Below are 15,465 nucleotides of genomic sequence, written 5' to 3'. Positions count from 1 at the left end.
ATCTCTCCGCTCATCACCCTGAATCCTCCAGTGCCGTCCTGTATAATGTCCCAGCAGTCACCTCTCCGCTCATCACCCAGAATCCCCCAATGCCGTCCTGTATAATGTCCCAGCAGTCACCTCTCCACTCATCACCAAGAATCCTCCAGTGCCGTCCTGTATAATGTCCCAGCAGTCTCCTCTCCCCTCATCACCCAGAATCCCCCAGTGCCGTCCTGTATAATGTCCCAGCAGTCACCTCTCCACTCATCACCAAGAATCCTCCAGTTCCGTCCTGTATAATGTCCCAGCAGTCACCTCTCCGCTCATCACCCTGAATCCTCCAGTGCCGTCCTGTATAATGTCCCAGCAGTCTCCTCTCCCCTCATCACCCAGAATCCCCCAGTGCCGTCCTGTATAATGTCCCAGCAGTCACCTCTCCGCTCATCACCCAGAATCCCCCAGTGCCGTCCTGTATAATGTCCCAGCAGTCACCTCTCCGCTCATCACCCTGAATCCTCCAGTGCCGTCCTGTATAATGTCCCAGCAGTCACCTCTCCGCTCATCACCCAGAATTCTCCAGTGCCGTCCTGTATAATATCCCAGCAGTCACCTCTCCGCTCATCACCCTGAATCCTCCAGTGCCGTCCTGTATAATGTCCCAGCAGTCACCTCTCCGCTCATCACCCAGAATCCTCCAGTGCCGTCCTGTATAATGTCCCAGCAGTCACCTCTCCTCTCATCACCCAGAATCCTCCAGTGCCGTCCTGTATAATGTCCCAGCAGTCATCTCTCCGCTCATCACCCTGAATCCTCCAGTGCCGTCCTGTATAATGTCCCAGCAGTCACCTCTCCGCTCATCACCCAGAATCCTCCAGTGCCGTCCTGTATAATATCCCAGCAGTCACCTCTCCGCTCATCACCCTGAATCCTCCAGTGCCGTCCTGTATAATGTCCCAGCAGTCAACTCTCCGCTCATCACCCAGAATCCTCCAGTGCCGTCCTGTATAATGTCCCAGCAGTCACCTCTCCGCTCATCACCCAGAATCCTCCAGTGCCGTCCTGTATAATGTCCCAGCAGTCAACTCTCCGCTCATCACCCAGAATCCTCCAGTGCCGTCCTGTATAATGTCCCAGCAGTCATCTCTCCGCTCATCACCCTGAATCCTCCAGTGCCGTCCTGTATAATGTCCCAGCAGTCACCTCTCCGCTCATCACCCAGAATCCTCCAGTGCCGTCCTGTATAATGTCCCAGCAGTCACCTCTCCGCTCATCACCCAGAATCCTCCAGTGCCGTCCTGTATAATGTCCCAGCAGTCAACTCTCCGCTCATCACCCAGAATCCTCCAGTGCCGTCCTGTATAATGTCCCAGCAGTCACCTCTCCGCTCATCACCCAGAATCCTCCAGTGCCGTCCTGTATAATGTCCCAGCAGTCAACTCTCCGCTCATCACCCAGAATCCTCCAGTGCCGTCCTGTATAATGTCCCAGCAGCCACCTCTCCGCTCATCACCAAGAATCCTCCAGTGCCGTCCTGTATAATGTCCCAGCAGTCACCTCTCCGCTCATCACCCAGAATCCTCCAGTGCCGTCCTGTATAATGTCCCAGCAGTCTCCTCTCCGCTCATCACCCAGAATCCTCCAGTGCCGTCCTGTATAATATCCCAGCAGTCACCTCTCCGCTCATCACTCAGAATCCTCCAGTGCCGTCCTGTATAATGTCCCAGCAGTCACCTCTCCGCTCATCACCCAGAATCCTCCAGTGCCGTCCTGTATAATGTCCCAGCAGCCACCTCTCCACTCATCACCCAGAATCCTCCAGTGCCGTCCTGTATAATGTCCCAGCAGTCACCTCTCCGCTCATCACCCAGAATCCTCCAGTGCCGTCCTGTATAATGTCCCAGCAGTCACCTCTCCGCTCATCACCCAGAATCCTCCAGTGCCGTCCTGTATAATGTCCCAGCAGTCACCTCTCCGCTCATCACCCAGAATCCTCCAGTGCCGTCCTGTATAATGTTCCAGCAGTCACCTCTCCGCTCATCACCCAGAATTCTCCAGTGCCGTCCTGTATAATGTCCCAGCAGTCACCTCTCCGCTCATCACCAAGAATCCTCCAGTGCCGTCCTGTATAATGTCCCAGCAGTCACCTCTCCGCTCATCACCCAGAATCCTCCAGTGCCGTCCTGTATAATGTCCCAGCAGTCACCTCTCCGCTCATCACCCAGAATCCTCCAGTGCCGTCCTGTATAATGTCCCAGCAGTCACCTCTCCGCTCATCACCCTGAATCCTCCAGTGCCGTCCTGTATATTGTCCCAGCAGTCACCTCTCCGCTCATCACCCTGAATCCTCCAGTGCCGTCCTGTATAATGTCCCAGCAGTCACCTCTCCGCTCATCACCCAGAATCCCCCAGTGCCGTCCTGTATAATGTCCCAGCAGTCTCCTCTCCGCTCATCACCCAGAATCCTCCAGTGTCGTCCTGTATAATGTCCCAGCAGTCACCTCTCCGCTCATCACCCAGAATCCTCCAGTGCCGTCCTGTATAATGTTCCAGCAGTCACCTCTCCGCTCATCACCCTGAATCCTCCAGTGCCGTCCTGTATAATCTCCCAGCAGTCTCCTCTCCGCTCCTTACCCAGAATCCTCCAGTGCCGTCCTGTATAATCTCCCAGCAGTCTCCTCTCCCCTCATCACCCAGAATCCTCCAGTGCCGTCCTGTATAATCTCCCAGCAGTCTCCTCTCCGCTCCTTACCCAGAATCCTCCAGTGCCGTCCTGTATAATCTCCCAGCAGTCTCCTCTCCCCTCATCACCCAGAATTCTCCAGTGCCGTCCTGTATAATGTTCCAGCAGTCACCTCTCCGCTCATCACCCAGAATCCTCCAGTGCCGTCCTGTATAATGTCCCAGCAGTCACCTCTCCGCTCATCACCCAGAATCCTCCAGTGCCGTCCTGTATAATGTCCCAGCAGTCACCTCTCCGCTCATCACCCAGAATCCTCCAGTGCCGTCCTGTATAATGTCCCAGCAGTCACCTCTCCGCTCATCACCCAGAATCCTCCAGTGCCGTCCTGTATAATGTCCCAGCAGTCACCTCTCCGCTCATCACCCTGAATCCTCCAGTGCCGTCCTGTATATTGTCCCAGCAGTCACCTCTCCGCTCATCACCCAGAATCCTCCAGTGCTGTCCTGTATAATGTCCCAGCAGTCACCTCTCCGCTCATCACCCAGAATCCTCCAGTGCCGTCCTGTATAATGTCCCAGCAGTCACCTCTCCGCTCATCACCCAGAATCCTCCAGTGCCGTCCTGTATAATGTCCCAGCAGTCACCTCTCCGCTCATCACCCAGAATCCTCCAGTGCCGTCCTGTATAATGTCCCAGCAGTCACCTCTCCGCTCATCACCCAGAATCCTCCAGTGCCGTCCTGTATAATGTCCCAGCAGTCCCCTCTCCGCTCCTTACCCAGAATCCTCCAGTGCTGTCCTGTATAATGTCCCAGCAGTCACCTCTCCGCTCATCACCCAGAATCCTCCAGTGCCGTCCTGTATAATCTCCCAGCAGTCTCCTCTCCGCTCCTTACCCAGAATCCTCCAGTGCCGTCCTGTATAATGTCCCAGCAGTCACCTCTCCGCTCATCACCCAGAATCCTCCAGTGCCGTCCTGTATAATGTCCCAGCAGTCACCTCTCCGCTCATCACCCAGAATCCTCCAGTGCCGTCCTGTATAATCTCCCAGCAGTCTCCTCTCCGCTCCTTACCCAGAATCCTCCAGTGCCGTCCTGTATAATGTCCCAGCAGTCACCTCTCCGCTCATCACCCTGAATCCTCCAGTGCCGTCCTGTATAATGTCCCAGCAGTCACCTCTCCGCTCATCACCCAGAATCCTCCAGTGCCGTCCTGTATAATGTCCCAGCAGTCACCTCTCCGCTCATCACTCAGAATCCTCCAGTGCCGTCCTGTATAATGTCCCAGCAGTCTCCTCTCCGCTCCTTACCCAGAATTCTCCAGTGCCGTCCTGTATAATGTCCCAGCAGTCACCTCTCCGCTCATCACTCAGAATCCTCCAGTGCCGTCCTGTATAATGTCCCAGCAGTCTCCTCTCCGCTCCTTACCCAGAATCCTCCAGTGCCGTCCTGTATAATGTCCCAGCAGTCACCTCTCCGCTCATCACCCAGAATCCTCCAGTGCCGTCCTGTATAATCTCCCAGCAGTCTCCTCTCCGCTCCTTACCCAGAATCCTCCAGTGCCGTCCTGTATAATGTCCCAGCAGTCACCTCTCCGCTCATCACCCAGAATCCTCCAGTGCCGTCCTGTATAATGTCCCAGCAGTCACCTCTCCGCTCATCACCCAGAATCCTCCAGTGCCGTCCTGTATAATGTCCCAGCAGTCTCCTCTCCGCTCCTTACCCAGAATTCTCCAGTGCCGTCCTGTATAATGTCCCAGCAGTCACCTCTCCGCTCATCACCCAGAATCCTCCAGTGCCGTCCTGTATAATGTCCCAGCAGTCACCTCTCCGCTCATCACCCTGAATCCTCCAGTGCCGTCCTGTATAATGTCCCAGCAGTCACCTCTCTGGTCATCACCCAGAATCCTCCAGTGCCGTCCTGTATAATGTCCCAGCAGTCACCTCTCCGCTCATCACCCTGAATCCTCCAGTGCCGTCCTGTATCATGTCCCAGCAGTCACCTCTCCGCTCATCACCCAGAATCCTCCAGTGCCGTCCTGTATAATGTCCCAGCAGTCACCTCTCCGCTCATCACCCTGAATCCTCCAGTGCCGTCCTGTATAATGTCCCAGCAGTCTCCTCTCCGCTCCCTACCCAGAATCCTCCAGTGCCGTCCTGTATAATGTCCCAGCAGTCACCTCTCCGCTCATCACCCAGAATCCTCCAATGCCGTCCTGTATAATCTCCCAGCAGTCTCCTCTTCGCTCCTTACCCAGAATCCTCCAGTGCCGTCCTGTATAATGTCCCAGCAGTCACCTCTCCGCTCATCACCCTGAATCCTCCAGTGCCGTCCTGTATAATGTCCCAGCAGTCACCTCTCCGCTCATCACCCTGAATCCTCCAGTGCCGTCCTGTATAATGTCCCAGCAGTCACCTCTCCGCTCATCACCCAGAATCCTCCAATGCCGTCCTGTATAATCTCCCAGCAGTCTCCTCTTCGCTCCTTACCCAGAATCCTCCAGTGCCGTCCTGTATAATGTCCCAGCAGTCACCTCTCCGCTCATCACCCTGAATCCTCCAGTGCCGTCCTGTATAATGTCCCAGCAGTCACCTCTCCGCTCATCACCCTGAATCCTCCAGTGCCGTCCTGTATAATGTCCCAGCAGTCTCCTCTCCGCTCCCTACCCAGAATCCTCCAGTGTCGTCCTGTATAATGTCCCAGCAGTCACCTCTCCGCTCATCACCCAGAATCCTCCAATGCCGTCCTGTATAATCTCCCAGCAGTCTCCTCTTCGCTCCTTACCCAGAATCCTCCAGTGCCGTCCTGTATAATGTCCCAGCAGTCACCTCTCCGCTCATCACCCAGAATCCTCCAGTGCCGTCCTGTATAATGTCCCAGCAGTCACCTCTCCGCTCATCACCCAGAATCCTCCAGTGCCGTCCTGTATAATCTCCCAGCAGTCTCCTCTCCGCTCCTTACCCAGAATCCTCCAGTGCCGTCCTGTATAATGTCCCAGCAGTCACCTCTCCGCTCATCACCCAGAATCCTCCAGTGCCGTCCTGTATAATGTCCCAGCAGTCACCTCTCCGCTCATCACCCTGAATCCTCCAGTGCTGTCCTGTATAATGTCCCAGCAGTCACCTCTCCGCTCATCACCCAGAATCCTCCAGTGCCGTCCTGTATAATGTCCCAGCAGTCACCTCTCCGCTCATCACCCAGAATCCTCCAGTGCCGTCCTGTATAATCTCCCAGCAGTCTTCTCTCCGCTCCTTACCCAGAATCCTCCAGTGCCGTCCTGTATAACGTCCCAGCAGTCACCTCTCCGCTCATCACCCTGAATCCTCCAGTGCCGTCCTGTATAATGTCCCAGCAGTCACCTCTCCGCTCATCACCCAGAATCCTCCAGTGCCGTCCTGTATAATGTCTCAGCAGTCACCTCTCCGCTCATCACCCAGAATCCTCCAGTGCCGTCCTGTATAATGTCCCAGCAGTCACCTCTCCGCTCATCACCCAGAATCCTCCAGTGCCGTCCTGTATAATGTCCCAGCAGTCACCTCTCCGCTCATCACCCAGAATCCTCCAGTGCCGTCCTGTATAATGTCCCAGCAGTCACCTCTCCGCTCATCACCCAGAATCCTCCAGTGCCGTCCTGTATAATCTCCCAGCAGTCTTCTCTCCGCTCCTTACCCAGAATCCTCCAGTGCCGTCCTGTATAACGTCCCAGCAGTCACCTCTCCGCTCATCACCCTGAATCCTCCAGTGCCGTCCTGTATAATGTCCCAGCAGTCACCTCTCCGCTCATCACCCAGAATCCTCCAGTGCCGTCCTGTATAATGTCCCAGCAGTCACCTCTCCGCTTATCACCTAGAATCCTCCAGTGCCATCCTGTATAATGTCCCAGCAGTCACCTCTCCGCTCATCACCCAGAATCCTCCAGTGCCGTCCTGTATAATGTCCCAGCAGTCTCCTCTCCGCTCATCACCCAGAATCCTCCAGTGCCGTCCTGTATAATGTCCCAGCAGCCACCTCTCCGCTCATCACCCAGAATCCTCCAGTGCCGTCCTGTATAATGTCCCAGCAGTCTCCTCTCCGCTCATCACCCAGAATCCTCCAGTGCCGTCCTGTATAATGTCCCAGCAGTCACCTCTCCGCTTATCACCTAGAATCCTCCAGTGCCGTCCTGTATAATGTCCCAGCAGTCACCTCTCCGCTCATCACCCAGAATCCTCCAGTGCCGTCCTGTATAATGTCCCAGCAGCCACCTCTCCGCTCATCACCCAGAATCCTCCAGTGCCGTCCTGTATAATGTCCCAGCAGTCTCCTCTCCGCTCATCACCCAGAATCCTCCAGTGCCGTCCTGTATAATGTCCCAGCAGTCACCTCTCCGCTCATCACCCAGAATCCTCCAGTGCCGTCCTGTATAATGACCCAGCAGTCACCTCTCCGCTCATCGCCCAGAATCCTCCAGTGCCGTCCTGTATAATGTCCCAGCAGTCACCTCTCCGCTCATCACCCAGAATCCTCCAGTGCCGTCCTGTATAATGACCCAGCAGTCACCTCTCCGCTCATCGCCCAGAATCCTCCAGTGCCCTCCTGTATAATGTCCCAGCAGTCAACTCTCCGCTCATCACCCAGAATCCTCCCGTGCCGTCCTGTATAATGTCCCAGCAGTCACCTCTCCGCTCATCATCCAGAATCCTCCAGTGCCGTCCGGTATAATGTCCCAGCAGTCACCTCTCCGCTCATCACCCAGAATCCTCCAGTGCCGTCCTGTATAATGTCCCAGCAGTCACCTCTCCCCTCATCACCCAGAATCCTCCAGTGCCGTCCTGTATAATGTCCCAGCAGTCAACTCTCCGCTCATCACCCAGGATCCTCCAGTGCCGTCCTGTATAATGTCCCAGAAGTCACCTCTCCGCTCATCACCCAGAATCCTCCACTGCCGTCCTGTATAATGTCCCAGCAGTCACCTCTCCGCTCATCACCCAGAATCCTCCAGTGCCGTCCTGTATAATGACCCAGCAGTCACCTCTCCGCTCATCACCCAGAATCCTCCAGTGCCGTCCTGTATCATGTCCCAGCAGTCACCTCTCCGCTCATCACCCAGAATCCTCCAGTGCCGTCCTGTATAATGTCCCAGCAGTCACCTCTCCGCTCATCACCCAGAATCCTCCAGTGCCGTCCTGTATAATGTCCCAGAAGTCACCTCTCCGCTCATCACCCAAAATCCTCCAGTGCCGTCCTGTATAATGTCCCAGAAGTCACCTCTCCGCTCATCACCCAGAATCCTCCAGTGTCGTCCCGTATAATGTCCCAGAAGTCACCTCTCCGCTCATCACCAACACCAAAAAGTTCACATTGGGTCTGATATCTCTGGTGATTTAGCACACGCAGTCTTGTCCTATATCAAAATCATTTCCTGAATTAACCCGGCATCACAGTGGGCAGCGAAAATTCATTTTTGATTTAAATATCTTGGCCTCAAATTCACCAGAATTCTGGAGGAAAACTCTTTGATAAATCGCAGAAGTCTGCGTCACAACAACTTGCCCAAAAAAATTGCAGTTTTTGCCATTTTCACACCTGTTTTGCAGAGCTAGGATGGAACGGGGTCAGGACACCACAGGTCGTCTCCTTAACCCCTTTTTTACAATTCTGACCACTGTCCCTTTATGAGGTAATAACTCTGGAACGCTTCTATGGATCCCGGTGACTCTGACATTGTTTTCTCGTGACATATTGTCCTTCATGTTAGTGGTAAAATTTCATTGATATGACTTGTGTTTGTGAAAAAAATGGAAATTTGGCGAAAATTTCGTAATTTTCCAACTTTGAATTTTTATGCCCTTAAATCACAGAGATACGGCACACAGAAAACTCAATAAGTAACATTTCCCACATGTTTACTTTACATCAGAACAATTTTGGAACCAAAATTATTTTTTGTTAGGAAGTTATAAGGGTTAAAGTTGACCAGCGATTTCTCATTTTTACAACACCATTTTTTTTTTTTACGGACCACATCACATTTGAAGTCACTTTGAGGGGTCTATATGATAGAAAATACCCAAAAGTGACACCATTCTAAAAACTGCACCCCTCAAGGAAAGCCACATTCAAGAAGTTTATTAACCCTTCAGGTACTTCACAGGAATTTTTTGAATGTTTTAAAGAAAAAAATGAACATTTAACTTTTTTCACCAAAAAATTACTTCAGGTCTATTTTTTATTTATTTTACCAAGGGTAACGGGAGAAATTGGACTGCAAAATTTATTGTGCAATTTGTCCTGAGTACGCTGATACCTGATATGTGGGGGAACCACTGTTTGGGCGCATGGCAGAGCTCAGAAGGGAAGGAGCGACGGTTGACGCAAAATTAGCTGGAATTGAGATTGGGCGCCATGTTGCGTTTGGAGAGCCCCTGATGTACCTTACGTGACACCATTTTGGAAACTAGACCCTGCAAGGAACTTATCTAGATGTGTGGTGAGCGCTTTGAACCCCCAAGGGCTTCACAGAAGTTTTTAACGCCCGGGCGTGAAAATAAAAAAAATATTTTTTCCACAAACATGATCTTTTAGTCCCCAATTATTTTATTTTCCCAAGGGTAACAGGAGAAATTGGACCCCAAATGTTGTTATCCAATTTGTCCTGAGTATGCTGATACCCCATATGTGGGAGAAAACTACTGTATGGGCACACGTCGGGGCTCGGAAGGGAAGTGGTGATGTTTTGGAATGCAGACTTTGATGGAATGGTCTGCGGGTGTCATGTTGCGTTTGGAGAGTCCCTGATGTGCCTAAACTGTTGAAAGCCCGCACAAGTGACCCCATTTTGGAAACTAGACCCCCCATGGAACTTATCTACATGTGTCGTGAGAACTTTGAACCTCCAAGTGTTTCACAGAAGTTTATAACGTAAAGCCATAAAAATAAAAAGGAGAAATTGGACCCCAAAAGTTGTTTTGCAAATTGTCCTGAGTAGGCTGATACCCCATATGTGGGGGTAAAACACTGTTTGGGTGCATGGCAGAGCTCGGAAGGGAAGGAGCACCGTTTGGCTTTTTCAACGCAGAATTGGCTGGAATTGAGATCAGACGCCATGTTGCGTTTGGAGAGCCCCTGATGTGCCCAAACAGTGGAAACCCCCTAATTATAACTCCAACCCTAACCCCAACACACCCTTAACCCTAACCCTAGCGGGAAAATGGAAATAAATCCATTTTTTTATTTTATTATTTGTCCCTAACTAAGGGGGTGATAACGGGGGGTTTGATTTACTATTTATGGCGGTTTTTATGTTTGGCAGCTGTCACACACTAAAAGACACTTTTTATTGTAAAAATAGTTTTTGCATCAACACATATTGAGAGCTATAACTTTTCCATATTTTGACCCACTGAGGTCTTATTTTTTGCGGGACGAGCTGACATTTTTTCATTGATACCATTTTCCGGCACGTGACATGTTTTGATCACTTTTTATTCCGACGCAGAATGAACAAAAACCAGAGTTTCATTAATCTCTTTTGGGGGAGTGCGTTTACACTGTTCTGCGTGTGGTAAAATTGATAAAGCGGTTTTATTCTTCGGGTCAGTACGGTTACAGCGATACCTCATTTAGGTCTTTTTTTATGTTTTGGCGCTTTTATACTATAAAAACTATTTTATATAAAAAATTATTTTTGCATCGCTTTATTCTGCGAGCTATAAACTTTTTACTTTTTTCCTGATGACGCTGTGTGGTGGCTCGTTTTTTGCAGGACAAGATGACGTTTTCAGCAGTACCATAGTTATTTATATCCGTCTTTTTAATTGCACGTTAAGGCACTTTTTGATCGGCGGTATGATGATAAAACATTTTTTTTTTTTTTTTGAAGGGGTTTACTAAAGGGGTTAACTAGTGGGATAATTTTATATCATGGGTCGCTACGGACGCGACAATACTAAATATGTGTACTTTCATTGTTTTTTTATTTAAAAAAAAAAAAAGAATTTATTTGGGCATATTTTTTTTTTAATTTATTTAGGAATTTTTTAAATATTATATATATACCGGTATATTTTTTTACTTTATTACTTTGTCCCACTGTGGGACATCGCTATATAGTGTTAGATCACTGATCTGACATTTTGCAGGACACTGTGTCAGGTCAGCGATCTGACAGCCGCTGCACAGGCTTCCTTGTGCCTGAGAAAGCCACCTCCCTGCAGGACCCGGAAGGCCATATTGAATCCGGAGGCCTGCAGGGAGGAGGCCCTCGGAGCAGCGCGAGTACATCGCGTTGCTCCGAGGGTCTCAGGGAAGCACGGAGGGAGCCCTCTCCCAGCGCTATTCTTCCCTATGCCCCCGATACACTGCGATCATGTTTGATCGCAGTGTGCCAGGGGTTAATGTTCCGGGGGTGGTCCGTGACCTCCCCTGGCACATAGTGCCGGGTGTCAGCTGTGATAATCAGCTGAGACCCGGCCGCGAACAACTGCGCTCCCCCGGTGAGTGCAGCTGATCGCGATGATGTACTATCCCATCCACGGTTATACGGGCCCGAGTCCCGTGGACGGGATAGTACATGCAATATCAGAAAGGGGTTAATGACGAGTTGAAGAATTTCTTACGCCATAAATCTTACTGCAAGGATTGGAGTAAAAATTTTTGGTGCAGGTCACTATTCAAGCACATCAGACTCACTAAAGGGAACCGGTCATCAGTATTTTGCTAAGTAAACTACAGGCATTGTCAGGTTGACGCTTACCTTATAAGCAAACCAATGAGGCTGTCCAGCGCTGTATTCTAATGAGCGATTAGTGGTTGTAAGGACGTCTCTGAACCGTGTTTGGCATCACCTCTCAGATTGTAACGCCGCTCCTCCTCTTATGAAATTTTCTACTTTATCTACAGCGGCGGTGAAGACCCCCAACACATGCGCATCAAGGCTCTTTGCTCAACTGAGACTTTACCTGCTACGTTCATCAATCATAGGTGGAAGGGGCACTGAAGGCACAAAGTCACATCACCCTACAGACAGGGGAGAGAGGAGGCACAAAGTCACATCACCCTACAGACAGGGGAGAGAGGAGGCACAAAGTCACATCACCCTACAGACGGGGGGAGGAGGCACAAAGTCACATCACCCTACAGACGGGGGAGAGAGGAGGCACAAAGTCACATCACCCTACAGACAGGGGAGAGAGGAGGCACAAAGTCACATCACCCTACAGACAGGGGGAGAGAGGAGGCACAAAGTCACATCACCCTACAGACAGGGGAGAGAGGAGGCACAAAGTCACATCACCCTACAGACGGGGGAGAGAGGAGGCACAAAGTCACATCACCCTACAGACGGGGGAGAGAGAGGAGGCACAAAGTCACATCACCCTACAGACAGGGGGAGAGAGGAGGCACAAAGTCACATCACCCTACAGACGGGGGAGAGAGGAGGCACAAAGTCACATCACCCTACAGACGGGGGAGAGAGGAGGCACAAAGTCACATCACCCTACAGACAGGGGAGAGAGGAGGCACAAAGTCACATCACCCTACAGACGGGGGAGAGAGGAGGCACAAAGTCACATCACCCTACAGACGGGGGAGAGAGAGGAGGCACAAAGTCACATCACCCTACAGACAGGGGGAGAGAGGAGGCACAAAGTCACATCACCCTACAGACAGGGGAGAGAGGAGGCACAAAGTCACATCACCCTACAGACAGGGGGAGAGAGGAGGCACAAAGTCACATCACCCTACAGACAGGGGAGAGAGGAGGCACAAAGTCACATCACCCTACAGACAGGGGAGAGAGGAGGCACAAAGTCACATCACCCTACAGACAGGGGAGAGAGGAGGCACAAAGTCACATCACCCTACAGACAGGGGAGAGAGGAGGCACAAAGTCACATCACCCTACAGACAGGGGAGAGAGGAGGCACAAAGTCACATCACCCTACAGACAGGGGAGAGAGGAGGCACAAAGTCACATCACCCTACAGACAGGGGAGAGAGGAGGCACAAAGTCACATCACCCTACAGACAGGGGAGAGAGGAGGCACAAAGTCACATCACCCTACAGACAGGGGAGAGAGGAGGCACAAAGTCACATCACCCTACAGACAGGGGAGAGGCACAAAGTCACATCACCCTACAGACAGGGGAGAGAGGAGGCACAAAGTCACATCACCCTACAGACAGGGGAGAGAGGAGGCACAAAGTCACATCACCCTACAGACAGGGGAGAGAGGAGGCACAAAGTCACATCACCCTACAGACAGGGGGAGAGAGGAGGCACAAAGTCACATCACCCTACAGACAGGGGAGAGAGGAGGCACAAAGTCACATCACCCTACAGACAGGGGAGAGGCACAAAGTCACATCACCCTACAGACAGGGGAGAGAGGAGGCACAAAGTCACATCACCCTACAGACAGGGGAGAGGCACAAAGTCACATCACCCTACAGACAGGGGAGAGAGGAGGCACAAAGTCACATCACCCTACAGACAGGGGAGAGAGGAGGCACAAAGTCACATCACCCTACAGACAGGGGAGAGAGGAGGCACAAAGTCACATCACCCTACAGACAGGGGAGAGAGGAGGCACAAAGTCACATCACCCTACAGACAGGGGAGAGAGGAGGCACAAAGTCACATCACCCTACAGACGGGAGAGAGAGGAGGCACAAAGTCACATCACCCTACAGACGGGGGAGAGAGGAGGCACAAAGTCACATCACCCTACAGACAGGGGAGAGGCACAAAGTCACATCACCCTACAGACAGGGGAGAGAGGAGGCACAAAGTCACATCACCCTACAGACAGGGGAGAGGCACAAAGTCACATCACCCTACAGACAGGGGAGAGAGGAGGCACAAAGTCACATCACCCTACAGACAGGGGAGAGAGGAGGCACAAAGTCACATCACCCTACAGACAGGGGAGAGAGGAGGCACAAAGTCACATCACCCTACAGACAGGGGAGAGAGGAGGCACAAAGTCACATCACCCTACAGACAGGGGAGAGAGGAGGCACAAAGTCACATCACCCTACAGACAGGGGAGAGAGGAGGCACAAAGTCACATCACCCTACAGACAGGGGAGAGAGGAGGCACAAAGTCACATCACCCTACAGACAGGGGAGAGGCACAAAGTCACATCACCCTACAGACAGGGGAGAGAGGAGGCACAAAGTCACATCACCCTACAGACAGGGGGAGAGAGGAGGCACAAAGTCACATCACCCTACAGACAGGGGAGAGATAGGAGGCACAAAGTCACATCACCCTACAGACAGGGGAGAGAGGAGGCACAAAGTCACATCACCCTACAGACAGGGGAGAGGCACAAAGTCACATCACCCTACAGACAGGGGAGAGAGGAGGCACAAAGTCACATCACCCTACAGACAGGGGAGAGAGAGGAGGCACAAAGTCACATCACCCTACAGACGGGGGAGAGAGGAGGCACAAAGTCACATCACCCTACAGACGGGGGAGAGAGGAGGCACAAAGTCACATCACCCTACAGACGGGGGAGAGAGGAGGCACAAAGTCACATCACCCTACAGACAGGAGAGAGAGGAGGCACAAAGTCACATCACCCTACAGACGGGGGAGAGAGGAGGCACAAAGTCACATCACCCTACAGACGGGAGAGAGATAGGAGGCACAAAGTCACATCACCCTACAGACGGGAGAGAGAGAGGAGGCACAAAGTCACATCACCCTACAGACTGGTGGGTTTATTTATTTATGATTGATATTAAACTTGGAAAAAATAATAAAAAAACTCCCCAAACACTTCATCCTGCACTCCACAGGAACAGCTCTGATCTCCCCCCACACTCTCCTCTCTCAGATTCACCACAAACCCTCCTGTCATCTCACCGGAATGGCGGGAACCGGAAATCTGCTGCTGGCTGACCCCAGAGAACACGAGCTGCGCACACCCGGGACGGAGCGGCTGCACTGAGCGCGGGAGGACCTGTGGTGACGTCACCGTCATGTGATCAGGGGGCGGGGCTCAGGAGAGAAGAGAAGGATCTGTGGGACGTCACCGTCATGTGACCAGGGGCGGGGCTCAGTATAGAAGTGGTGAAGGACCTGTGGTGACGTCACCGTCATGTGACCAGGGGGCGGGGCTCAGGAGAGACGTGTGAAGGACCTGTGGTGACGTCACAGTCATGTGATCAGGGGCGGTTCTCATGAGAGAAGTGGTGAAGGGCCTCTGGTGACGTCACGGCCATGTGACCAGTGCTGGAAGGGGCGGAGCTCAGGTGAAAATAGGATTAGTGTTAGTGAATGACCTGTGGAGACGGTCATGTGACTTGGGGGCGGAGCTAAGCAGTGATTTAGGTTTACGGCGGAGAAGGATATTGGGTCATGTGATAGGAAGAGGCGGAGCTTCTACCGAGTCTATATATAGCCAGCGTTTCCTCATTGCTGACTTGTAGGAAGTGCGGGAACGTGTTGTCCGCACGGTGTATAGGCCATGCTGCTCAGGGATGGAGAATCCATGAGGGGGGATAATGGCAGAATCTGCTGCCGACATAGGGGAATGCACGTTATGTGCGGAGACCGCAGAGGCTCGCACGGAATCCGCCATATTGTCACCGTGTGGTGACAGACTCTGCAGAGAAGCTGTGTGGCCTCCATCATGGCCGCAGTGGGAGCCGTCCTGTGCCGCGGAGCCCGAGCTTCATAGCAGGCGGCCATGGGCGTCCGTGTGAGAGATGTGTGCACGTGTGACTGTCTCTGGTGACTGACTCATTATGAAACCCCGACCCCTGGTGCGCATGTGCTGTGCAGCCTCGCCAGGTAGTGCAGGCGGGAG

The 15,465-nt window shown here is 52.2% G+C and overlaps 1 protein-coding gene across 8 annotated transcripts in view; it reads right to left on the bottom strand.

The window, feature by feature from the left end:
• LOC141060461 (uncharacterized) overlaps nt 1–14,667 on the bottom strand; it is a 52,268-nt gene extending 37,601 nt beyond the window's left edge. For 2 of the 8 annotated variants that reach the window (XM_073556724.1, XM_073556730.1), the window contains exons 1-2: nt 14,520–14,610; nt 11,396–11,658 (exon numbers count right to left, since the gene is read on the bottom strand). Coding sequence is in view for 5 of the 8 variants with exons in the window: in XM_073556723.1 (XP_073412824.1) it covers nt 14,520–14,637 (118 nt within the window). In the remaining 3 variants the exon portion in view is untranslated. Of the gene's footprint in view, nt 1–11,395; nt 11,659–14,519 lie in introns of all 8 variants that reach the window. The other 6 variants (XM_073556725.1, XM_073556727.1, XM_073556729.1 and 3 more) reach the window with 5 other exon arrangements.
• Nucleotides 14,668–15,465: the final 798 nt, after the last annotated feature.

Source organism: Dendrobates tinctorius, unplaced genomic scaffold (assembly GCF_039654945.1).
Source record: "Dendrobates tinctorius isolate UK_male_01 unplaced genomic scaffold, ASM3965494v1 ptg000237l, whole genome shotgun sequence".
In the NCBI taxonomy this organism is placed as follows: Eukaryota; Metazoa; Chordata; class Amphibia; order Anura; family Dendrobatidae; genus Dendrobates; species Dendrobates tinctorius.
The sequence above is the reverse complement of the archived record's forward strand: the minus strand, read 5'-3'. Positions and strand labels throughout refer to the sequence as shown.